Genomic DNA, 24,877 nt, shown 5'->3' with positions numbered 1-24,877 from the left:
GAGCCAGGGAAGAGTTCCCACTGCCCTTCCAAGGCAACTGATTCAAAGAAATCCATTTGTCTTCACTGAAGAAAGGCCGGTGGGAATTTCCAGAGAGCTCAGCTTGCCTTGTGGTTTCAGGAAAGAACAATTTTAGTCCTTTCAGAGATGCTGGGTTGCATCAACTCAGTCAGCCAGGAGTTGGAGCAGGTCCCTGGAGGTCCTGCTTCAATGGACAATAAAATCGGCCTGCAACAAGCAGGAATATGCCTGTGTCCCCTTCCTGGACACAGACAAGGCCTTTGGAAGTTTATTCTTTAGTAACCATTTCCTCAGGGGTGCAAAAGGAGCTAGATCCTGGGCCACAAGCTCTGTCCCCAAGGCGCTCTGATCTCAAAGACAATCTGAGCTCCACATATTATAAGGGCAGGAGTGCTTCTCCAGGCTAAGCCACCCACTCCTGCAATCAGGAACCTGGATTGACAACATCTAAGGACACCCCTGACCCAGGGCCAATGTTTATTATTGACTAAGCTCTCTCCAAGGGGCAAAGACATGACATGCTTCTAATCATTTAATTCTCATACACCCCTATAAGCTCTTATTAACCCCATTTAACAGAAGAGAAAGAAAAGTGAAGTCACTTAGCTAAGATCAAACAGGTAGGAAAGCGTCACAGTCATGACTGGAACTCAGGTCTGTCTGGATATAAAGTTCAGCTGCATAATCACCACAGCATGCTGGACAATGCCTTGGGAGTATTCCAGGCCATAACACACAGACAAACTCAAATTTGATGACTCAAGGACAAGCCACCACAGAACAAGGGGGTCTTTGCTTTATAAATTTTGCCATTGAGTAGCCCAGTCATTCCTTCCTTTGCTCATTCACTGAACATAAGGTTAAGGGATTTTGGATGTGGTGAGTCCAATTTCCCAGTATCCCTCAGCTGTCTGCTTGGGTGGTCCTTCTTGGGACCTGACCTAAATCTCCCCCATGGTTCTGAGTAAGTCAATTAGCACTGTTGGCTGAGCACCTATTATGCACCCAGCACAGTGCTGGGCCCCAAGGAGGGAGAGAGGATCTGGACTTGGTATAGCAGACACTGAGATGACCCTTGGCTGGGGAAGGGAGAAATAGGCCTGACTTTGGCTATAAAGAGTCCAATGAAGGGACACTCATCAATTCCAAGTGTCTAAAGAACAGGGCCTGAGTTCTAGCCAAGAGACAACAGATAGGGTCAGCAGAATGCCTTAAGTGTAACAGAGACAGATCTTGGTTTGAATTTAATGTCTGGGTGACCTTCAACACATGATCACCTGATCTCTTAGCTTCAGTTTCCCTGCCTACAAAATAGGGCTACCAGCAAAATAAGATTCTTTTTTTTTTCTTCAACTTTTATTTGAAGTTCTGAGGTATATGTGCAGGTCTGCAGGTTTGCCACATAGGTAAACAGGTACCATGGTGGTTTGCTGCACAGATATACCCATCACCTAGGTATTAAGCCCAGCAACCATTAGCTATTCTTCCTGATGCTCTCCCTCCCCACCACCCCACAAAAAGATTCTTTTTTTTCTTTTTCTTTTTTTTTTTGAGATGGAATTTCACTCTTGTTGCCCAGGCTGTAGTGCAATGGAGTGATCTCAGCTCACTGCAACCTCTGCCTCCTGGGTTCAAATGATTCTTCTGCCTGAGGCTCCCAAGTAGCTGGGATTACAGGCGTGTACCACCATGCCCAGCTAATTTTGTATTTTTAGTAGAGGTAGGAGTTTCACCATGTTGGCCAGGCTGGTTTCCAACTCCTGACCTCAGGTGATCCACCCGCCTTGGCCTCCCAAAATGTTAGGATTACAGGCCTGAGCCACTCCACCCGGCCTCCAAAAAGATTCTTAATCGAGGATTTAGAATGACATGCTCTTGCAGTGCTCTGCATGGACTTGGCAGGCAGTTAGAACTTAGTAAAATTATTGTAGCCTTTGTGGTCTGCATCAACTGCACCCAATTCTAGTTCCCCAGCAAAACTATTTTTTTTGAAGGGCCCCAACCAAGCATCAAGCTCTCTAGCAGGGTAGGGATGGGCAAGGTAGAAGCTAAATGTTTTATACTCACCAGGGGATTTTAAGTAGGCTTGGGGCAAGGAAGCCTGGGTGCGAGCCCGCGTTGTACCTCTTTGAGCCTTTGCTCCTGGCCTGTCTCCATCTGTACAGAATAATCTGTGAACAAACCCTGGTAGGTCTTTCTGGAAGTTCTCTGCTGCCCCCTGGTGGACAAGGGAAGTTCACACCTTAGTGCAGTTCCAGCTATGTGTGGAGTCCTTAGCTGGACCAAACACGGTACCAAGTGCCTATGATGACAGGGGTCCTACAAATCTACACACTTGGGGTGCATTTTCACAAGTGACCCTCATTCAGTTATTATTTCAACTCTGAAGCCATGAAGGGAAAGGACTGCCCTATTGTCCCCCAGTAAGCCACAGGACTAGGACTCAAGTCTCTGGGTGGACTTGCTCTTTGGGACGGAGGTGTAGGGATGAGTAGCGATGCCTAGAAATCACAGGGCAGTGAGAACACCCCTCCACGCCACTGGTCATGGAGTTATGGGTGGTGTGCACCTCCTGCCACGCCATGGGGACCCTGAGTGGACAGGCTGTGACACGAGGCTGTGGAAACTGAACAAGGTCAGACATTGGAGGCAAGGCCTCCTGTCACGGAGGAAGTCACCTTATCATTCCACCATTGGCAGAGGAGGACTCAAACCTTGACCACATCCTCTGGTCTGAGTCCCAGTCAATGTCCCCGATGTCCCTGCGGGTCCAGTCACCGGGTCCTAGTGCCCTGGCCTGGCCCCTTCCTTCTTCCTGGAAAACCTCCTAAGGAGTTACTTTCCTGGGTCTCCAGCTTACGCTACCTCCTGATGGATCTCTCCCGATTACTTATGTGGTTGGCCTTGACTTCTGAAAACTCGCCAGCGCCCCCTGTGTACTCCCAAACAACACCCCTTGGCCCGGCAACAAGGTCCCACCTACTGGACCTCAGCCACCTCCCCAGCCCCACTCTCACCACTCCCTTCTGTCCCCAAGCTCCAGACCTGTGGATTTATTTTTATTTTCTGGATTCCAAATGCATTTCTCTTTCTCTGTTTTCTTCCTCTAAGCCTTTGCAATTGCTGTTCCCTGTGCCTGAAACCCACTCCCCTCCCCCTGCACCCACTCCCCCTGCACTGTTGTCTGGCTCACTCCTACTCTTGGGTTCTGACTCCCTTGTCCTGGCCTCTGCTTCCCGGATCACTGAAGCAAACATCCTGTCTCATCATCTTCTCACCTTGTCTGTTTCCCAATCCCAGGCCTTGAGGAAGCTCCGGGAGGCCTGTCATATGTCCATCCTTTCCCTAGCACCAAACAAGGAGTGCATATTTGGCAAAAGAATGAGTAGACACAAGAATAAATGATGAGGGGAGAGCCTGGGTGCTACAGTCAGACCTGTCTGGCCCCAACTCAGCCACACAGTGGGTGACCTTGACCAAGTCCCATCCCCTCCCTGAGTCCCAGTATGTGCATCTGAAAATTGAGGCCTCTATTCCGTATTGCACTGGGCACCCCTGAGGCTCTGAGGTCTCCTGCGAGGGGCGAGACCCTCCCCCACAACCAAATGGTTTCAGAACCTAGCAATTCCCATGGACTCTTAGACCCCTGGGCCCCCTAGGAGGGCAGGGACCCCACAGGCTCCATCCTCCCACCCCAGCAGCCAGAAGGGGAAGAGGGGGCAGAAGCTCTCTGACCACTGTTGGTCACAACCTCGTGTCCCAAGGTTAATTTTTAAAAAGCAGTCAAAAGTCCAAGTGGCCCTTGGCAGCATTTACTCTCTTAGTTTGCTCTGGTTAATAATCTCAGGAGCACAAACATTTCTGGAGGCAGGAGAAGAGATCAACGTCCTGGATTTCTCCTCTGGGCCGCTCCCCACCCCCAGGAGAGGCTGTGCAACTGAATGAACAGCCCTGTCCAAGAGAGGCTAGGACTGGGGCTCTGAACACCCCTGTGCATCTCAGGCTTCCCACCTCGACGATGGGGCTGATAACCCTAGTCATGCAGGCCCAACATGAAGGTCAGCGAGCCATCTTCATGCACTGTAAGCAGGCTTAGTAGAATGACTTTATTCCTATTAGTGGTTCATTGTTATTTATTCTTATACCAGGCCTGCCTCCTCCAAAGACAGACACCCTGAGCCACCACACAGGTAAGGCAGTGGACAGTTTATAGAACACTTCCTCACACATTGTCTCTCTTGGCCTCTTGACAGAACAAGAACTGTTTTCTTCAGTTCACAGATTAGGAAAGTGGTCTTTAGCGAGGGAACGCCACCCCCAATGTCACGCAGAAAGAGGAGAAGTCGGGGATTTACCACCTCCTTGCTACCATCATTAACCAAAACCTCAAAGACTGAGAAACTTTGTGAACACAAGGAACAGGAAGATAACTGTCCCAGAAAGCTAAACCAAGACAGTAACTGTGCTTAAACTTACATCATGGCTTTGAGCTTCCTAGCAGCCAAAGCAAGAAGGGAATGCAATCACTGGCCAAGGTTAGGGTGACGGAGCAAAGGAAACACATTTATGAATAGAAGCACGCTTGTTCTGGATACCAGTGAAAGAGGGATGTACTGACTGAACGTTACAGAAGAGACATGATGCACCATTTGTTTCTGCACTGACTACATGGGGGAATCCTTCGATTCTCACATAAGCAGGGGTCTTATTCTTGGGACTGCCTGCCTGAAGGGGTCATTCCCAGATCTAGCAGAGAGGTGGCTGAGAGTATGGAATGTTCCAGGCCAAGAGCAGGGAGGAAGTAAGAACAGTAGCTTTGACCACTGGAGAAGGGAAATTAATAGAGAGGCCTGTGGTATTGCTGGCAAGAGTGTGAGCACACAGACAACTGACCTGGGTTTTAAAAAGTTCTCATTTAAAATCTTAAATGTAGGCTGGGAGCAGTGGCTCACGCCTGTAATCCCAGCACTTTGGGAGGCTGAGGAGAGCGGATTACCCAAGGTCAGGAGTTAAAGACATCCTGGCCAGCATGATGAAACCCTGTCTGTACTAAAAATACAAAAATTAGCCGGGTGTGGTGGCGGGCACCTGTAATCTCAGCTACTTGGAAGGCTGAGGCACAAGAATTGCTTGAGTCCAGAAGGCGGAGGTTGCAGTAAGCTGAGATCGCACCACTGCACTCCAGCCTGGACGACAAGAGTGAAACTCCGTCTCAAAAAAATAATAATAAAAATAAATAAATAAATAAATAAAACCTTAAGTTTAATAACTACCATATTAGTTTCCTAGGGCTGCTATGAAATATGTCTTCTCCCAGCACTGGAGGTCAGACACCTGAGTCCAAGTTTTCAGCAAAGCCACGTTCCCTTTGAAGGCTCTGGGGAAAAGTCCTTCCTTGCCTTTTGCTAGCTTTTGGTGGCTGCCATCAATCCGTGGTGATCTTTGACTTGTATCTGCATCCCTCCCATCTCTGCCTCCGGCTTCACGGCACATCTTCCTCGTGCTTCTCTCTGTGCCCCTGTGTCTGAGTCTCCCTTGCCATTCTTTTATAAAGATACCGGTCATTGGATTTAGAACCCCTGTCATCCAGTTCAATCTCATCTAACTAATCACATCTGCGAATCAGGTTCCTTCTGCGGTTCGGGATGCACATGGATTTTGGAGGGGGTACTGCTCAACCCGCCACAAACACTCAGCTCTTATTCTATGCTGGGTACTGTCCTAGCGCATTGCAGGTGCCCACTCAACAATGCTAGGAGCTAGGAGCTATTATTATCTCCATTTACAGATGAGGAAACCAAGGCACTGAGAGGCAAAGTGACTTGCCCAAGGTCACACAGCAGTGACTGCCACTGTAGGCTGCTTGGCTCCCACGTCCATGGTCTCAACCGTGCCTTTCCCAGCTACTCCACTCCCGGCTGAGGGATTCTGGGCAAGTCGCTTCACTCTCGGAGACTCAACTCCTCTGTCTGTAAAGGGGACAAATAGCGCCTACTTCATAAGCTTGTTGTGGGGATTCACTGGAAGCCCGTGGCACGTGTAAAGTGCCTGGTACACAGCCAGCACAGAGCAGGTGCTTAGTGAATGGAAGCTCATAACAGTCATCATTCTTAATGTCTCTATTATTTGCAAAGGCTAGGGCAAGCCTGGGGGCTGGAGAAGGAAATCTGGGGACAGGATACCTGGATCCTGGGCTTGGCTCTGCCCATAGACTTCCCTGAGGTCTCTGGCAAGCCACTTCCTCTCCTTGGGCCTCAGTTTTTTCCTGTGAGAAATGGGCCCAATCAGCCTTGACCTGCTGGCTCACAGGGCTGTGAGGTCCCGGTGGTATGACTCAGCAGAAAGGCCAGGTCACTCCCCATCCTCGCATGACCCCAGTGACAGGTAGGGAATCTGAGGGGGACTTCTGGGGGGGCGGAGCCCAACCCTGGTGCCCCAGGGCCCTATTGCTTGGCCAATGCCTCTTCTGAAGCAGCCATCCCGGTCTCTTGGTACTGTTGACCCCAGCCAGGCTACAGGGATCGATCAGAGCTGGCCTTGGGGCTGTAATTGGCCCCAGCCGAGCAGGGCAAACACTGAGGTCACCGACAAGCCACAGGCCCCTTCCCCAGCCTCAGTTCACAGCTACCCTGGGCAGGGAGGCAGTGGCCCTTCTGTTGCTAGACCGAGCCTGTGGGATACACCAAGGCAGAGGAGCCTAGAGCCATGAGGAGCCTCGGGGCCCTGCTCTTGCTGCTGAGTGCCTGCCTGGCAGTGAGCGCCGGCCCTGTGCCAACGCCGCCCGACGACATCCAAGTGCAGGAAAACTTCAATGTCTCTCGGGTGAGGCTGCCGCTGTCTGTGGTGGGGTGTCTGTGGTGGGGTGGCTGTGGTGGGGTGGCTGTGGTGGGGTGTCTGTGGTGATGGGGACTCCAGGCAGATGGGCCCTGCTGAGCAAGTGCTGCCTGTCTCGGGGTCTCAGGCTTCTACTTAGATCATCTGGGATTATGGGATCCTTTGAAGGTACAACTCTATCCACTGCCATTCTGTGGGCCTCTTGGCTGACATTCTATGAGTCAAACATCCTCACCTTCTGCACTGTCCTCGTGGGCTCCAAAGGAAATCCTTGTGTTAATGGGAACCCACTCCAGAGAAGGCTTTGTCCTGCCTGCCACTACTCTGCAGCCCCTGTGCAGGCACCCAGCTTTGCCCAGACCTCTCTGCCCACCCCACTCCCAGCCCTTCCTTCTCTAGTGACTCCCCTCTCCCTGTGGCATCTTTCCCTTAGCTCTTCCTGCATCCCCTGCCACATCCTGCCTGACTGCGGACAGACACCTGGGGTGACACAGGGCGGACATGTGGCCAGCAGCTTTCGGGTTGGGCATGTGGGGCTTATGGGAAGAGGTGGAGCAGGACAGAGAATGGGATTGGGGGACATTCAGAGGCTTGGGCACACAGAGAGACCTGGACTGGGGCAGGACACTCTCCTGTGAGTGCGGAGTGCCAGAGCTGCCTTCCAACCCCCACTCTACCCTAAATCCCGGGGTGGCTTTGAGCAGACCCTTGCCCACCTGGGGTTCAGTCTCCATGTCTGTATAAAGGGTGTCAGAACCTTCTAGCTGTGGTGTCGTGTGGGTTTTGTTTACTTTTAGGGATAAGGAAAGGTCGTGGCAGAGGGGCAATGAGAAGCAGGTCCCTGTGGCAGTCTGGGACACAAAGGACATGGGGCACATTGACCTGTTCTGCAGGAGCCTGAGGGCTCCTTCAGCTGTCCTGTGCACTTTCAGGAGGAAGAGGCAGCAGGCCTGTCCTGAATGACCCCATCACGTTCATTACACTTCTGAAATACTTCCTAACGTGGGGTTGTGGGCTGCCTTGTGAGGTGGGGCTACCCCGTCACTGGAGGAGTAAAAGACAGGACTCCAGCTCTTGGGGAGCAGTGGTTGATGAAGCTATGGACAGATCCCACATCTCGATAAAGTAAGCCCTTCTGCAGGGCAGGTTGGGACCCCAGTTGCACACCTGCTTCTCTGGGCTCGCTGTGATGCCTGGAACTCCACTCTTAGGGATCTGTCCTCCCTTGAAGGTGTGTGGCCTCTGATTAGTCATAAGACATTCTCCCTTAAAAGGATAAGTCATCTCGAGGAGAAGGAGGAGGAGGAGGAGGAGGGGGAAGAGGAGGAGGAGGGGGAAGAGGAGGAGGTGGTGGAGGGCAGGGAGCAGCTGTCAGCTAGGTCTGCTTTGAGGTCTGAGACTGGTGCAGACCCCCAGAGCTTGCCTGTCTCCTAGATCTATGGGAAGTGGTACAACCTGGCAATCGGTTCCACCTGCCCCTGGCTGAAGAAGATCATGGACAGGATGACAGTGAGCACACTGGTGCTGGGAGAAGGCGCTACAGAGGCGGAGATCAGCATGACCAGCACTCATTGGCGGTGAGCACTGGGGTGGGGCCAGAAAGCTGAGAGAGACCAAGAGACCCACAACCTTCCCAGCCCCGTCCATCCTGGGAAGTTGCAGATGTCTGCTTCCAGCCAGGACCTTCCCGCTGAACCCCAGATCCCTCTACTCTCCTCCACCAGGACCGCCCTTTTCAGGTGTCCTATCTATTCCTCGAGAGCAGTGTCCCAGCACTGTGCCTGTTCTGCAAACTGCTCCTCCCCCTTGGGCATTCCTTAGCCCAGTGTGGGCACTTCAACCCCACAGGGACCCAACCCGGGAACTGGGCTCCTCTCTCCCCTGTCACCCATCATCAAGTCGTGCCCATTGTCCTCCTAAATCCCCCCAACCTGCTCACTTCTCCCCTCTCCACTGCCACCACCCTGGTCCAAGCCACCTCTCTTTCTTTCCTGGCTGTCTGCCACAACCTCTCTACTCTTTCCCCACCTCTGATCTCCACCCTTCCACCCCATCCACTCTTCACCCGGTAGCCAGAAAGACCCTTTGAAAACTCAAATCTGCTCGAGACCCTTTCATGACTCCCCACTGCCCTGGGATTAAGATTCAAACCCTTGATGTGGGGCCAGGGCCCTCCCAGAACCCAGAACGCCCTGCCACACACTCTGCTGTGTACTCTGAGTCTACCCATGTGGACCTTCTTTCGGTTCTGGAACTCTCACGCCTCCAGGTCCTTGCACCTGATGTTCCTTTTACTGGGAGCACTTCTCCTCACTTCCCTGGGCTAATTAATTCCTGTGGATTCTTCGGAACTCAGGTTTCATGTCACCTCCTCCAGGAAACCCTCCCAGACACCCAGGTTCAGGTTACCTGCCCTTCTTTGTGCCGGAAGAGCACCTCACACTTCCCCCCATGTGGTACTTCTCCCACTGACTGCATCTGCCTCTCGCCTGCCTGCCTGACCCACTCAACTGCAAGCTCCGGGAACCCCAGGGAATGGGGTCTGTTTTGCTGTCTTATGTATCCCTGGCATGTAGCACAGGGCTTGCCACATAGGTGCTGCCCAGTAAGTGTCCATTGGATAAATAGTGCTCATTGTAGCAATAATAGCTAATACATATATAGTGCTTCCTCCAAGTTCTTTACATATGTGTCAGTTGATCCTCACACTAACCATGTGAGGTAGAAACTATCATGATCCCCATTTTGTAAATGAGAAAACTGGGGCAAGAGAGACACAGAACAATACATGGATGAGTGCAGGAATTGACCACTCCAGCTCCTCCTGCATCAGTATAATGTGTAGATTTGATTAAGGAAGGCGGTTTCAGTGCTGGCTTTGCCAGGAGGATGGCACGGATTGGTTTCTTCTTCTCTGTCCCTCCGTCATATGGAAAATGGGAGTCTCTCGGGGCTAGTGTGAGCATTAAATAAGACATTTGGAGATGTTCATTTCCAAATTAGAAAGCAAACAAAACCACACAAACAAAAAGACTCCCCAAAACCGAGGCATTTGGAAAGAGCCCTGCAGGAGGGTTGAGTGTCAGGACGATGATCTCTACCAGGAGTGACCTTCCTTTTGATTTGTTCCTTTCTAGGAAAGGTGTTTGTGAGGAGATGTCTGGAGCTTATGAGAAAACAGATACTGACGGGAAGTTTCTCTATCACAAATCCAGTAAGTGGAGTGGAAGACACGCACACTCTCTCCTTTGCTTGAAAATACCTTGATGTCCTCAGCTCCCTCTGCCTCTGTAACCTTTCCTCCCATTCAGCTGAGATGTCATCTAGCCTTCCCCCAAACAACTCCTCCTTCTCCTCCTCTCCTCCTCCCCTTCCCTCTCTCCTTCCCTGCCCCCCTGGTGCCCATGCCCGGAGTAGGGTGATGGTGCTGATTTCACCAGCCTTCATGTTTTCTTAGGCACCTCCTATCAGTTGATAAAAATTTAGTAAGCATCTACCATGTACAGTGGGCATGATGCAAAGTGAGAGAGGTATTTGGACATGAATTTATTTGTTAGTTCAGACAATGTTTATTGAATATGCTCTATGTGCCAAACAATTGTGTTAGGGCTGAACTTAGGAATGTTTGGCTGGATAGATGGATGAAAGAAGAAATGATTGGTAACTGAATATATGTAAAGGATAAATGAGTCAATCAGTCAGTTGCCTAATAGGTAAATTGATGGAGTGATAAGGGAAAGAAGGAAGGAAGGAAAGAAGGAAGGAAGGGAGATAGATTGATGTATGGAGAGAATAGATGGATTGAGTGATGGTGGATGAATTAATATGAGTACATGGAGAATATAGATGGGTGAATAGGGAGAGACTGAATATGGATGAATTGATAAATGGAGATATGGAAGGCACGGGTGGATAGATGGATGGATGAGGAGATGATGTGTGAGTAAACAGGTGACACACCTCCAGCTAGAATAGTCTTCTGACTACTGATCCCTTTGGTCTGCCTGCACCTCCCATGCAGAATGGAACATAACCATGGAGTCCTATGTGGTCCACACCAACTATGATGAGTATGCCATTTTCCTGACCAAGAAATTCAGCCGCCGTCATGGACCCACCATTACTGCCAAGCTCTACGGTAATGGCTTATTACTAGATGTGCCCATTGGAGTTAAGGGTGGGAGGACATTGATTTATGGACAGTGGAGTGGGTAAGGGCAGGGAGTTTTGCTTTTTCTTCCTGACAAAACTCCAGTTTGGAGAAAGGTACAATCATTGAGTCTTTTTTGATCTCTAAAATTCCAGGCCCAGAGAATTACACAGCCTCCAGGCCCTTAAAAGAACCAGTGGGGGCTGGGTGCTGTGACTCACACCTGTAATCCCAACACTTTGAGAGGCCAGGCAAGAGGATTGCTTGAGGCCAGGAGTTTGAGACCACCTTGGGCAATATACTGAGACTGCATCTCTACGAAAAATTAAAGAATTAGCTGGGCATAGTGCATGTGCCTGCAGTTCCAGCTACTCAGGAGGCTTAGGCAGAAGGGTCACTTGAGCCCAGGAATTTGAGGCTGCAGTGAGCCATGATTGGGCCACTGCATTTCAGCCTGGGCAACAGAGCAAGACCCTGTCTCAAAAAAAAAAAAAAAAAAAAGGGATCGAGGTCGAGACCATCCTGGCCAACACGATAAAATCCCGTCTCTACTAAAAATACAAAAGAACTAGCTGGGCATGGTGGCGGGCGCCTGTGGTCCCAGCTATTTGGGACGCTGAGGCAGGAGAATGGCGTCAACACGGGAGGCGGAACTTGCAGTGAGCCAAGATCGCGCCACTGCACTCCAGCCTGGGTGGCAGAGGGAGACTCCATCTCAAAAAAAAAAAAAAAAAAAAAGGGGGGGGGGAAGAGTCCTCCGTGGGGACTCAGGAGACCTGGGTGGGAACCTAGGCAGGCCCTTCTTCCTCTTGGGAGCCTGTCTTTCCCTAAGTGTATCAAATAGATTAAACTGCATCAATAGTTTTCAAATTTTCCATAAGGGAAAATCACTGGGCAAAATCATTTCAGGCCCTTCCACTCTAGGCACCTGGTGGTTCTAGGTGTCTCCTCTGCTTCCTTCTTGCAGGGCGGAAGCCGCAGCTGAGGGAAACCCTCCTGCAGGACTTCAGAGTGGTTGCCCAGGGTGTGGGCATCCCTGAGGACTCCATCTTCACCATGGCTGACCGAGGTACATAGCAACCCCCCACCTCAATATCCTGTCCCCTCTTCATCCCTTGTGGGCCCCAGAGACCATCCCAGCCCCTGAGTCCTTACTATAATCCTCTGAGATAAAGAGGGGCCACAGCCTCCCCTCTGTAGTGAATCGGGAAGCCAATGGATTTGCTCCAAGTCTCACAGCTTATTCCTAGCAGAGCTTAGACTAGAACCCATTCAGTGTTCATTCTACTGCCATGTGTCTCAGGGAGGTTGTAGCCAGAATCCATAGATACCTCTTAGGAGGCAAATAGTTTTGGGACTAAGAGGATGGACTCAGGAATCAGAGTGTTACAGGATCTTTGGGGCATTGCTTTTCTGGCTGTAAACCTCTGTGGCTGGTGGTGCCTTTGCCTGAGTTTTGCTTGGGTCTGCTGGGCTTGTTCCACCCACTTGGCCTGGTAGATTATGCTATGCTTGGCTCATGCTACTGGCCTGGATCCCACACCTCCAAGGGAGACTGCGACTCAGGCATGAAGCGACAAGGTGTGTATGAGTGAGCGTGGGGTCCAGCCACTGTAGTCAGACATGCTGGCTGCTGCCATGGGGTGGGCAGCTCCAGGTGCTGGCATGGGTGCCAGCACTCTGTAAGGGTGTGGCTGGACCACGTGCACCACAAGCAGATTTCTCAGCTGGCACCAGGGAATGGAGTGGTGCCTGGAAGCTTGGAGATGCCAGGAAATGCAGGGCCCCAAAGAGGGGGTCAGAGTTCTGGCTCGGGGAGCTCCCAGGTCTGGGCTCCCCAAAGGACCACAGCTTTTCTCTCCTTCTCTTCACCACTTACAATGTGGTGAGCAAGGGGCATGTTTCAGCCCTGTTTGTGTTACAGTTAGCCTTGCCATTTGATGGGTCCTAAGTTCTTGTCCTGTGATCAGAAAGAATGAGGTATGCAGACAAACGTAGGCCAAGCGAGATGAAGGGGAGCTTTACTGAGCAATAGAACAGTTTGGAGGGGACCTGCGTGGGCAGCTCCTGTCTGCAGCCAGGGTGTTCTGACGAGTGTTCAGCTCCTAGCAGAGAGGAGACCCGGGAATGGGAAGCTCCTCTCTGCAGGCAGGCCATCCCGTTGTCTCCCCTTGTCTCTCTGTCTTCTCTTTGAATCTAGCTGAGCCTGGGGTTTTCATCTCTGTCCTTTCCTCAAGTCTGGCTGAGTCTGGGATTTTTATGGGCACTCTGTGTGCAAGTTTGTACTGACTGGCCCATGGGCAGCCATGGGTAGGCCCAGGGAAAAGCACCACAAGTTCCCCATCTGGTTCACGGGACTGGTGGCCCAGCCCCCCAGGCTTCAGGCCCTTCCCGGCTTGAAGGTGGGGCTTCACTGGGCACCAGCCTCCTTCCACTCAGGAGCCTGTCTGCCTTCTGCTGCTATTCATGGCACCCAGGCTATTCATACCAAGGGGCGCCTCCAGGCCAGTGCCAGCTGCCATCAGCCCCCACTTGGCCTCCCTCTCATGCTTGTTGACACCCAAAGTCTGGAGGGGGCTGAGGCAACCGGGAGCTGGCATGTCAGCACTGCCCTGAGCGTGTGCACACCTGTCCAGGCTTCAGCAGCACCCTGGCTCAGACCTGATCTTGCTCCAAGATAAAGCAGGCACCAACAGCAGGGAGAAGCCAGGCAGTGGGAGCAGTCATCCTAGAGTCTGCGGTGGGCAGGGGACCTTCCTGGGCCTCTGAGAGTGCAGAAATGCCTGGGTCCACAGCCACAGCAGCACAGCTGCTGCTGCACCCGGGGAGCTCCTGCCCCACCAACTCAGAAGGGGCAGGCCTCCCACTTGTGCCCAGCTCCCACCAGCTCAATGGGGTGTGCAGCCCCAGCTGCACCCCCTTGCAGCCTGGGGCAGGGGCTGTTGGTGGGCCCAGACCGGTGTCTAGGGCTGGGGTGACATCGTGACAAGCTCCCTCCATGGCCGCAGCACTCAGGGGTGGCCTGAGGCTTCCCTTGCCTGGCACGCAGCCCTGCCCAAAGGATGCCTCCAGGAGTGGATTGTAGGCCCCAGGCCCAGCCATCCAGAGTGTCAGGCTTGGCGGTCACCCCAATGTGGGGTGGACCCTGGGGACATGGCCCCCGGTGGCTTCACACAGAGCCTCCTCGCGAGGCACAGGAACCCAGTGGCTGCACCACTGGCTGGGTCCCTGAAGTGGGCACCACTCCCATTTCCTGCCCCAGGACCCCGAAGCATAGCCCCAGCTCCACACCCCAGGACCAGCCCTGTGCTCTGTGTGCAAGTGCAGCAATGCCCTGGGCCCAGCTCTGCCCCGGGGGCCCTCTCTGCCCAATTGTATTGCTCCCCTGCTGGCAGGTGACTCAGCCTAGCCCCACTGTGACGGCCCCCAGGGTGGCAGGCTCCAGGGGCTCCCAGAGGTGGGATCCGGGGACTGTCAGCCTCCTCCCCACGACCTCTCTGCAATAATGGTGGGCGAGAAAGGCAACATGGGTCCAGGGTCTGGAGCCACAGACCCTCGTGTCTCCCTGCTGCAGCCGGTGTGATGGCAGCGGACACTCCGGATGGCCCACTGCTGCCATCAAGAGCACATGGATTCAAACTTCGCTCTGTGGCCTCTGGCTAGTCAACCTCTCAGGGCCTCATTTCCCTCATCTGTATATTAGGCATAATAACACCTTCCTTAGAAGTTGCTGTAAAAGGCAATGCAATATAAGCACAATAGCACTGTGCTCATAAATGCTGTGTTAGCTCTTGCTATTCTTGCCATGATGCCGACACAATGACGCTAGTTGGGTGGGGTGGGGCGGACAGATGGTAATGACGGTTCAGTCACCAGTCCGTTGATTTTCCAGTGAATGGCCTTGAGCAAGCCACGCAGGCAGGACCATTCATGAAGTGGACTAAGGCATGACAAGTTCCCAGCATGATGCTCACCAAAGAAACAAATCTGGGTCTAGGATGGCCCCTGAGCCTGGTCCTGTTATTCACTCCTCTCTCCTGCTCTGTGGCCTAGGTGAATGTGTCCCTGGGGAGCAGCAACCAGAGCCAGTCTTAATCCCGGTGAGTGCCTGATCCCCCGACCCCATCCCACGCCTTCCCACCCCACTCTGCCCCAGGCATGCTGCACACTTGATCCTGCTGCAGAGGGAGGCAGAGTCATGGGGAAGGGTTGAGAGAAGTCAGTGATGGGCATGAGTGTTGAAGTCAGACTCACTGGGGCTCCATCTTGATTTTGCCACCTGGGCTAGTTGCCAATCCATCTGGACCTCACTTTTCTCATCTTCGAAACGGGATGATTACACTTACCTTCCAGGCTTGTGGTAGAATTTAATGACATATAGAAAAGTCCTTAGCACAGTGCCTAAAACTGTCTAAAAGAAGTAAAACACTCAATAACGAAATAGTAATACTCAATAATGAAATAATGATATTCAGTCCATGAAAAGAAATCAATTGATGTCCCTAAAAATCAGCAAACCTGAGAACAAGCAGCTTCTCAAACCATCTCTTTTCCTATGTTGCCGTCTGATTTTGGGGGCTTTCTTACGCTTCCCTTTTATTTTCCTGCATTTTGCCATATTGATTACGCTTTCTTCATTCTCTTTTTTCTGATTATTTGGAAAATTATATATCCTATTCTACCAATGTATGTATGTACATGGGTATATATCTATGTGTGTATATATATGAATATATATATTTATTTAGAAAAATATTCTTGAAAATTGTAAAACTATAAACCCCCCACAAAAAGACCAAATGTGCTTGTTCCTATGTGGAATTAACAGTTAACACATTAGGTATTTGTTCCTATATTTTAAAAGAAAATGACCATTGATCTTACAAAACTAATAAATGGTCATTATGAAGAATTAAAGGAATGTAGAAAAGTATGAAGATAAGTAAAAGTTTTTTTTTAAAATCTCACCACCTCAAAACTATCAGCAGTCACACAGTTTCTGGAATCTTGCCACACATATGGATAAAAGGACTTATAGAAAAAAGGACAAATGGATGATCAAATTTAGATATACTGTTATTAAGTGGGATTATGTTACAAGTGCTATTTCTAATTTTTGAAAGCATTAATTGTGGTTTTACTTGAATTTTTTTTTAATTGAGACGGAGTCCCACTCTGTCACCTAGGCTGGAGTGCAGTGGCATGATCTTGGCTCACTTCAACCTCTGCCTCCTAGGTTCAAGTGATTCTCTTGCCTCAGCCTCCTGAGTAGCTGGGATTACAGGTGCCCACCACCATGCCCGGCTAATTTTTATTTTATTTTTTTAGTAGAGACAGGGTTTTGCCATGTTGGCCAGGCTGGTCTCGAACTCCTGACCTCAGGAAATCCACCCACTTTTGTCTCCCGAAGTGCTGGGATTACAGGCGTGAGCTACTGTGCCTGGCCTTTTGAATTTTTTCTTAAGGAAACTGAAGTGGAGATCTTGAACTTCAAATAAATATTTATTCACAAGAGGATTTATGTCCTAAAGATTCTTCTAAAGTCAAGGTGGTGAAAAGACATTTAAGAGGCTGCCATCACTGTATATTTTTAAAGAGTATATTTATTGTTTCTGTGATTTGAAAGACAGACAGGAGCACTCTCTTTGAGAATGAAACTCTGTGGCAACTCTTCTTTCTTCTGTCTTTTTCATTGTCTAGATCGATACCATTCCCGTCTTCTCTGTCTCCATAATCCCATCTTTTAGGAGTAGTTCTCTATTTTAGTGGATTCTGTTCTTACCTTTAGTGAATATAACCACAACTTCTCTGTTCCTGAGTTATTTATTCCTATTATTCTCTTACTTAGTGCCATTTCTTTGCCAGGTGGTGTTTTTGAGGAGGGTTCATGAGTGTTTCAGTCCATGAATTCTCCCATGTTTGAGAAGGTCTCTCAGTTTCCTTCATACTTGATGCCATTTTGCTTGTTTGCAACAATCTCGGGTCGTGTGTTTCTTCCCTTAGAACTTTGCATGTGTTACTCCATTGTTCTCAAGCGCTGATTATTGCTATGAAAAAGCCGGAGACCCATGTGATATTTCTTCTCTTTGTAGGCAATTTGTTTCTTCTGTTCAGATGCCTGGGAAAACTTTATCATTAAAATCAACATCTTAACAAAACCTATCTTGATGTTGAAAATTTGGTATAAAAATTTATTGGGGGTTGGGCACAGTGGCTCATTCCTGTAATCTCATCTCTTTGGGAAGCTGAGGCAGGAGGATCACTTGAGGTCCGGAGTTTGAGACCGAGCAACATAGTGAGATTCCGAGCAACATAGTGAGATTCCATCTCTACAAAAAGTGTTTGTTTTTTTATTTGTTTTTTAAATTAGCCAGCTCGGTGGGTGGCACTTGAAGTCCCAGCAACTCGGGAGGCTAAGGAGGGAGTATTGCTTGAGCCCAGCAGGAGTTCGAGGTTACAGTGAGCTATGATTGTGCCACTGCACTCTAGCCTGGGCAACAGTGAGATCTTGTCTCTATTTAAAAAAATACATCCAGGGCCAGGTGTGGTGGGTCACACCTGTATAAAAATGCAAAAATTAGCCGGGTGTGGTGGTGCATGTCTGTAGTCCCAGCTACTCGGAAGGCTGAGGCAGGAGAATCGCTTGAACCGGGGAGGCAGAGGTTGCAGTGAGCCGACATTGCACCACTGCACTCCAGCCTGGGTGACAGAGCAAAACTCTGTCTCAAAATAATAATAATAATAATAATACGTCCTGGAATTCAATGTTCTCTTTTCATGTACAGATTATATTTCTTCTGTGTTTGAGGGATATCTCTCTTGATATCATTGAGTTTATGTTCCATTCCCTTTGTTGGGTTTTGCTACCTCGGGAACGCTTGTTCTAGCATCTGGGAGCATCTTTGCCTTCCACATCTACTAGTTTCTCCCCAGTTGCTTTCATGTCTTTGTCTTTTCCATCTGCATTCACTGGGATTATTACCAGTCTCTCTTCTATGACATTCATTGCATTTTTAGCAGTCATTTCCTTCTGCAGACAGTCATTTCATTCTGTTCCTTGTTATTTCTATTTCTAATTTATTCACTGGCTCTGAATTTATGTTGTTTTGGTTCTCAATTTGTTTCTGTAGGCTCGGATTTCTTCTTTTCATCTTATTCTGTTGTTTTGGCTCATGCCTGTAATCCTAGCACTCTGGGAGGCTGAGGCAGGAGGATTGCTTGAGGCCAGGAGTTCAAGACCAGCCTGGGAAACATAGCAAGACCCCATCTCTACACACACACACACACACACACACAAATATGTGCGCATAAATGCATGTTCTAATTAAGTAATTCTATAGCTTGAAGGCATTGAGGAATTTCCTTCTGTTTCTTGAGTTCTGTTTTCTTCTGGTGTCACAGGTTGGGTTCCCCAGGACCAACACCTGTAGGGGAGAAGGCATGAAGGCAGGATTGGGCAGAGGAAGCAGTCCAGCTGCGATGCAGTTACAATGCCTCAGCCAACACCACAGGGACCTCTGAGACTTCAGAGATGTCCCAAGATGCTGCAAAGGGGCTGAGTCCTAATAACCCTGTGTTGATCAGTCTGGGAGGTGGGCATGACCTTGGGTGAGATGACTCCTTTAGCTGCCACAGTCCCCAGGCTGACCCCTGGGAGCCGTCTGACAGCAGCACTGTCGGCGACTGAGGAAGTACATCCATTGCTGAGGGGAATCCAAGCAGTTTATGAAGGTGTCCACCACAGCCGGGCTCTTTCTCTTATTCAGGTTATTTATTTTTTCATTCACTTCTGAAGTGGGTTTGGGTAGTTTCTGTACCATTTCTCTTCATCTTGCTCCTTCTTAGTCAGCTTTATACAGATTTTCTGTTTGTTCTGGTACAGTGGGAAGTGCCATTTACTCCTTGGCCCTCTTCCCAATAAATTTGAGCCCAATCCCACCTCCCCCCAGCCCCATCCGACTTTAGTGTAAGATCTGGGTATTTTATGTTTCATCAACTTTTGTAAAGTCCAAGGAAATGGTGGGGGTGGCGGTGGGGTGAGAAGCTGCCTTGAGGTGCACGTGCATGTCTGAATACCATCTGTGTGTTTCCTGGGGCTGCTATAACAGAGAACCACAAATGGGGAGTTAAACAACACAGATGCGCCGTCTCACAGTTCTGGAGGCCAGAAATACAAGATCAAGTTGCTGGTAGGGTTGGTTCCTTCTGCGGGATTCGAGAAAGACTCTGTGCCGTGCCTCTCCCACGGCCTCTGGTGGTTTGCTGGCAGTCTTTGGTGTTGCTTGGCTTGTTAAAAGCATCATCCCAATTCCTGCCTTTATCTTCACAGGGAGTTCTCTATGTGTGCGAATCGCCCCTGTTTATAAGGACACCACTCATATCGGATTAGGGTCCACCCTAATAATCTCATCTTAATTTGTTGCATCTGAACAATCCGATTTCCAAATAAGGTTACATTCTGAGGTTCTGGGGGGTTAGGACCCCAGTATATGAATTTTGGGGGACACAGTTCAATCCATAACATCCTTCCTCTGCTTCTCTTTGGAAGGACTGCTGAATGTTCTGGATGGGGCCCATTATCCCTGGAGGCAGGGGACTGGTGTGATATAATCCATCCCACAGCAACGTGTCCTGGAGCACTCAATTGCACAGCCCTGGAACTTTTACTACTATTCCTCCCATTCCATGAACTCCGTTTTTGCTTTTTACTCCTTTCTCTCCAAAAGGCATTTTCACTACTCCTCTGTCAGGAAAGGAAAGGGATGGAGTGCCCCTCAGTTTTCTCCTTCTGAATTTAGAAGTATTAGGAAAAATTATAAATCCGATGACATACCAGGCCTGGAGGTTGGAGGGCACAGCTGAGCCATTCTATTCAGTTCCAAAATGTCTTGTGTTTTTTTCCTTGGCTGCCAGTTTTAAAGTTTTTGGCTTTAAGTGGGACTCCTTTCTTTGTCTGAGTGATACGGATGACAGTTTGGGGGCTGGGGTTATGCTTTCAAACTCATTTTTTTGGCTAAATATTAGGTTTTGGGGGGAGAACTCTAGAGGAGAGTTTCAATTTGCTATTTTAATTCAGATGTCAAGTAAATCTGTATTTCTTTATCAATGTCAAGAATGAAACCACAGCTAATGACTCCCCTTGCAAAAGAGTGAAATACAGCACACTTCTATTTCCCCTGTTTCTCACCATGATTATCCTTTCAGATTTTTCCCCATACCTGTTTTTGTGGATATGATCGGAAATTGTTTACATTTTCTACCTATATTTTTTTAAAAGAATTGTTTCTAAATATTTCCAGTAAATCACGTAACCATGTTAGCAATTATTTATTATTTAACTCTATATTTTATTGGCTTTATACCTTATCATTATTTCTTTGCCATTACATCTTTAATTTCTGGCATTTAGATTCCCTTCTCAATTGGTGGGAGTATGTCTACAAGTAATTTTTTCAGGAAAGATATATGGGTGGCAAATGTCTAAATCCTTGCAAGGCTGAGAATGTCTTTCTGTGGTTTTATCATACGGCCAGTGGTTTGGATGAGTGCAGGATCCCAGGGTTACAATCTTTTCCCTCTTAAAACCCTCAGATATTGCTCTGGGGCTTCTGTCATTAAATGCTGTCATTTACTCTGAAGGCCACCAGGCTCTTTATTCTTTGTCCCTAGGAATGTCCAAGAAGGAGCTCTTCACTAATTTTGCCAGATTCCCCTTTTCCCTATAATTGGGCAACTGGAATCTTTCTTCAACTCAAAAAAAGTTTTCTTTTATTATTTCTGTATTGATTTTCTCTCCTGGAAATCCTATTATGTGGGTTTATTTCCCATAGCATAGAAACTGCACTTCATCATCTCTATGGTGTGGTTAAATTCAACATCATTTTAATGTTCAACAATTTTCTACTTTCACATACTCATTTCCATCACTGTTGGCTCCTGTTATACGAATGTATGCCATCTTTTTTTGTTTGTTTGGTTTTGTTTTTTGGATGCATATCATCTTGAATTTCAGGGAAGGTTTAAGTGTTCTTCTGTTTCTTACTGCCATCAACCTGAATTCCAGAAGATCCAGAATATCTCCCATTTAGTGAGGGTATTTCTTCAGCCCAACCCAATTCTGGCAGCTGCAGTTTTTAACTTGTCCCACGACTTTTCTCCATTTCTCTATCCTCATCAAGGAAAGCCCATATGCCACCAGCTTAAGACTGGTCTGGAAGACAGAGAAAGTCCCTGACAGTTTTCACAGTGTTCTGTTGCCCCTGAAAAGGAGATGAGAAATTTTGAGATTACTACAGCTACCTTCTCAAGTTCCAGGTCTCACCTGTGGGCAGGGCTACTGCCTACTGGCCAGCAGTTTCCTGCTCGTCTCTTCTATAATTGCCTTGGGATCCTGCCTCAGGGACTCTACACCCAGAGGCCCTCTTGACAGTTTTGGCAACCTGCCCTGCTCTGCAGTCCCCACCACCACCACAAGGAGTTAGGATCAGTTCCAGGGTCCCTTCTTTCTCTCTGGATTTTTTTTTTTTTTTTTTCCTGCAAGCAGCTGATGATGATCTGGTCAGCACTTCCTGTAAACCAGTTGCACCTGTGCTCTGTTGTGCACCAATGCCTTCACATCTTTAGTGTGAGGGTGCTGCTCTCCCCTGGTTTCCAACTCTGGGAGATACCCTTTCTTCATTACTATATTCCTTTAGGCACTTCAACTGGAAGTTGGATATGGGGCTGTTGTCATTCCTCATGGTTTTGAATTTCACTTCAGATCAGAAATCTGTCCTCTGATGCCCATTCAGGAATTCAGGTTGATACTTTTGGGAAAGCGGTCCTTTAACCAGTCTAGGAGCTGTGTTCCTACCTACACCCTGATTCCCAAAGCAAGTTGTTCATGTATATATTCCAGGGTTACAGGAGAGCAATGGTAAGGGGTCTGCAACTACTTCTTCTCTTTCTCTCCCCTGCAGAGAGCCCGGAGGGCTGTGCTACCCCAAGAAGAGGAAGGATCAGGGGGTGGGAAACTGGTAACTGATGTCACCAAGAAAGAAGGTAATGAGCACCTGCCTTTTCACCGCTCCCCACCCCACCCCCGCCATACTCCAGAAAGGAAGGGCCGACAGTTGACTCACGATGGCTGCTCTTATCACTGCAGTCTCTTTATCTGTTAGAGACTCAAGGGCTAGACTGAGAAAAGGCAAATCAAGTACTCTGCACTCTGCCAGGGGTTGTGGAGGCAGAGAGAGGAGCAAGAAGCGTGGTCCTGAGCTTGAGATCTGTCAGCTCCATGATGAGAAGCTGGTTCTTGCCCTGTCTGTAGGACTGTGTGGCCTCCTAGCCTTGGTTTCCTCATCTATATTATGGGATAATAGCCTGTGGGGCTGAACATCAGGGCTTTTATAGAAGCAAGTTGGGGAGGGACATGGGAATGCTTTGTGTATTGACAGTGTTCATGAACAACTTCCTCTCCAACTCGATCAGCAAACACTGAACCCTGCTCTGCCCCAGCCCCCATGCTGGGGACTGGGATCATATAGACCACTTGTGTCATTTTGGAACTTCTGGTCTAGTGGGGGAGGCATCCAAGGGAGAAGGTGATGGACCCAAAAGGAAGGGTCAGCTAAAGGGCTGGGGGAGCTGAGAGGCTGGTGGGGTGAAGGGATCAGGACTTCATGGATAAAGGGGAATGCACGCAGTGTCCAGGCATCCAGGTAAAGTTTTATGGAGGATGGCATTCCAGGGGGCAAGGAACAATGGGAGCAAAAGCAGGGTGGGTGGGACTTGGTGAAAAGGTCAGGCTGGCCAGTGTGGGTGCTGGTGAATATGTTATCAACTACTATTACAGAGTTTGGGGGCAGACAAGACCAATACAGGGGGACAGTGGGCCTGTGGTTCCCTGGTAACTCCCTATGACATGGAGTGGAACGGGCATTGGTTTTGGAGACAGGGTTTTGAATCTTAGCTCTGTGTGACCCTGGGCAAGTTACTTCACCTCTCTGAGAGTCAGTTTGCTTATCTAAAAAGAGTTGATAATCCTTTTAGTGAAAATTAAATAAGATGGCACATATCAAGTGCCCAGCCTGATAATGGGTACACAGTCAACACTTGGTCAGTGCTGCTGGTCTGCCCCTCCCTAGATTCCTGCCAGCTGGGCCACTCAGCCGGTCCCTGCATGGGAATGACCAGCAGGTATTTCTATAATGGCACGTCCATGGCCTGTGAGACTTTCCAGTATGGCGGCTGCATGGGCAACGGTAACAACTTCATGACAGAGAAGGAGTGTCTGCAGACCTGCCGAACTGTGGGTGAGTGCGGGCCCCCACCCCTGTGCACTCTGCACCCTCAAGACCCTGTCCCTTCAGTAAACCACCTGTGAATTGAAAAGGTAGCTAAGATAGGGCATTCCAGTGGCAGAACTCCAGGCAGTTTCCTGAAATCATAGGAATTCCACCTTTGGATGTGGAGGACCTCGGGCAAATCATTTTCTTTCTGTGGGCTTCAGTTTCCCCATCTGTCAAAGAGGGATGAGGTGTTCTAGATGAGCAGGGCCCTCTGGCTCAGCAGTCTCATGTATGTCTGATCAGTAGTCACAGGGTTTCTCATGTTCCATGCCTCTCTCCACTCCACAGCGGCCTGCAATCTCCCCATAGTCCGGGGCCCCTGCCGAGCCTTCATCCAACTCTGGGCATTTGATGCTGTCAAGGGGAAGTGCGTCCTCTTCACCTACGGGGGCTGCCAGGGCAACGGGAACAAGTTCTACTCTGAGAAGGAGTGCAGAGAGTACTGCGGTGTCCCTGGTGATGGTAGGCAGCCCTGCAGGGTGCCAGGCTGGGCGGAGGGGCTGTTGGAGTCGAGGTGGGAGAGCCCTGGGAGGAGTAGGGGTCTGGAGAGCTGAGTTCTGGACTCTGTTGTGCAGCCCATCTACTCTCTGAAATGGGGCCGAGCCTGGGGCCTTACCCCAGCTGGATTTGGGCCTTGGGGAGGTACTAGCCAGGCACTGGCAGACGGTATGCAGGGCTGACTGAGGAGTGGTGCAGAGCTGGGTTCTAATTCTGCGCCTGCAACGTTGAGCAAGTGCCAATCTGAGTGTCAGTATTCTCTTGTAAAATGGGACAAAGCACCTGCCCCCCAGCCTTCCCAGTACCTGATGCGGAGTTAGTACTCAGCTAACAGCAACTGCTACTACTAACGACGACAACGATACAATGATGACAGTAATAGCATTCCAGGGAACAGCAACCATTCAAGATGCTGGTGCCTTGATTTTCCCACTGGAAAATGGCACCTGCGGTAAACCAGAAGAGGAAAAAAAAGCTGATCATTTCGTGGAATGCCCTTTGGAGATAAATCATTCAGCAAGCAGAGGTTACTGGCCCCAGGCAACAGCTGCCTTCCCTCCGCTGAGTGTCCCTGCCCACAGACCCCTCCCTGAGTCTCTCTGTGTCCACAGGGGATGAGGAGCTGCTGCGCTTCTCCAACTGACAACTGGCCGGTCTGCAAGTCAGAGGATGGCCAGTGTCTGTCCAGGGGTCCTGTAGCAGGCAGCGCCAAGCAACCTGGGTTCAAATAAAAACTAAATTGTGAACTCCCGAAATTCTGTGTCCTCATTGTTCACTGTCATCACAAATGTAACAGGGTGGCGGAGGGGAGAAAAAGCCAGGGTGGGTCCATATGCAACCCCAGCTTTCCCCAGAAGTGAAAACTGCGTTGGAAACATAATAGAACTATCTTCAGTACATGACACTGGCTATGCAAATTATGAAGCAAATCACAGTTCTATTTACAATAGTGTAAAATGGGATTATTTTGTTTTGTTTTAATAAGGCTAGGAAAGAAAGGAGGAAGCAGCTCTGGGGACTTGTTTCTGCGAGAGGTTTGGTGGGT

The 24,877-nt window shown here is 49.4% G+C and overlaps 1 protein-coding gene across 1 annotated transcript; it reads left to right on the top strand.

Annotated features, from left to right (window-relative positions):
- Window positions 1-6,453: 6,453 nt before the first annotated feature.
- Window positions 6,454-24,587, top strand: AMBP (alpha-1-microglobulin/bikunin precursor). Its single transcript, XM_007968323.3, has 10 exons — window positions 6,454-6,843; window positions 8,290-8,432; window positions 9,993-10,069; window positions 10,877-10,993; window positions 11,973-12,074; window positions 15,059-15,105; window positions 21,964-22,045; window positions 23,131-23,298; window positions 23,623-23,796; window positions 24,444-24,587. Exons 1-10 carry the CDS (start codon window positions 6,727-6,729, stop codon window positions 24,473-24,475), a joined length of 1,059 nt encoding a protein of 352 aa, XP_007966514.3. The 5' UTR covers window positions 6,454-6,726; the 3' UTR covers window positions 24,476-24,587.
- Window positions 24,588-24,877: the final 290 nt, after the last annotated feature.

The sequence above is a fragment of the Chlorocebus sabaeus genome, chromosome 12 (assembly GCF_047675955.1).
Source record: "Chlorocebus sabaeus isolate Y175 chromosome 12, mChlSab1.0.hap1, whole genome shotgun sequence".
NCBI classification, from domain to species: domain Eukaryota; kingdom Metazoa; phylum Chordata; class Mammalia; order Primates; family Cercopithecidae; genus Chlorocebus; species Chlorocebus sabaeus.
Note: the sequence above shows the minus strand (reverse complement) of the source record. Positions and strands in the feature narration are given on the sequence as shown.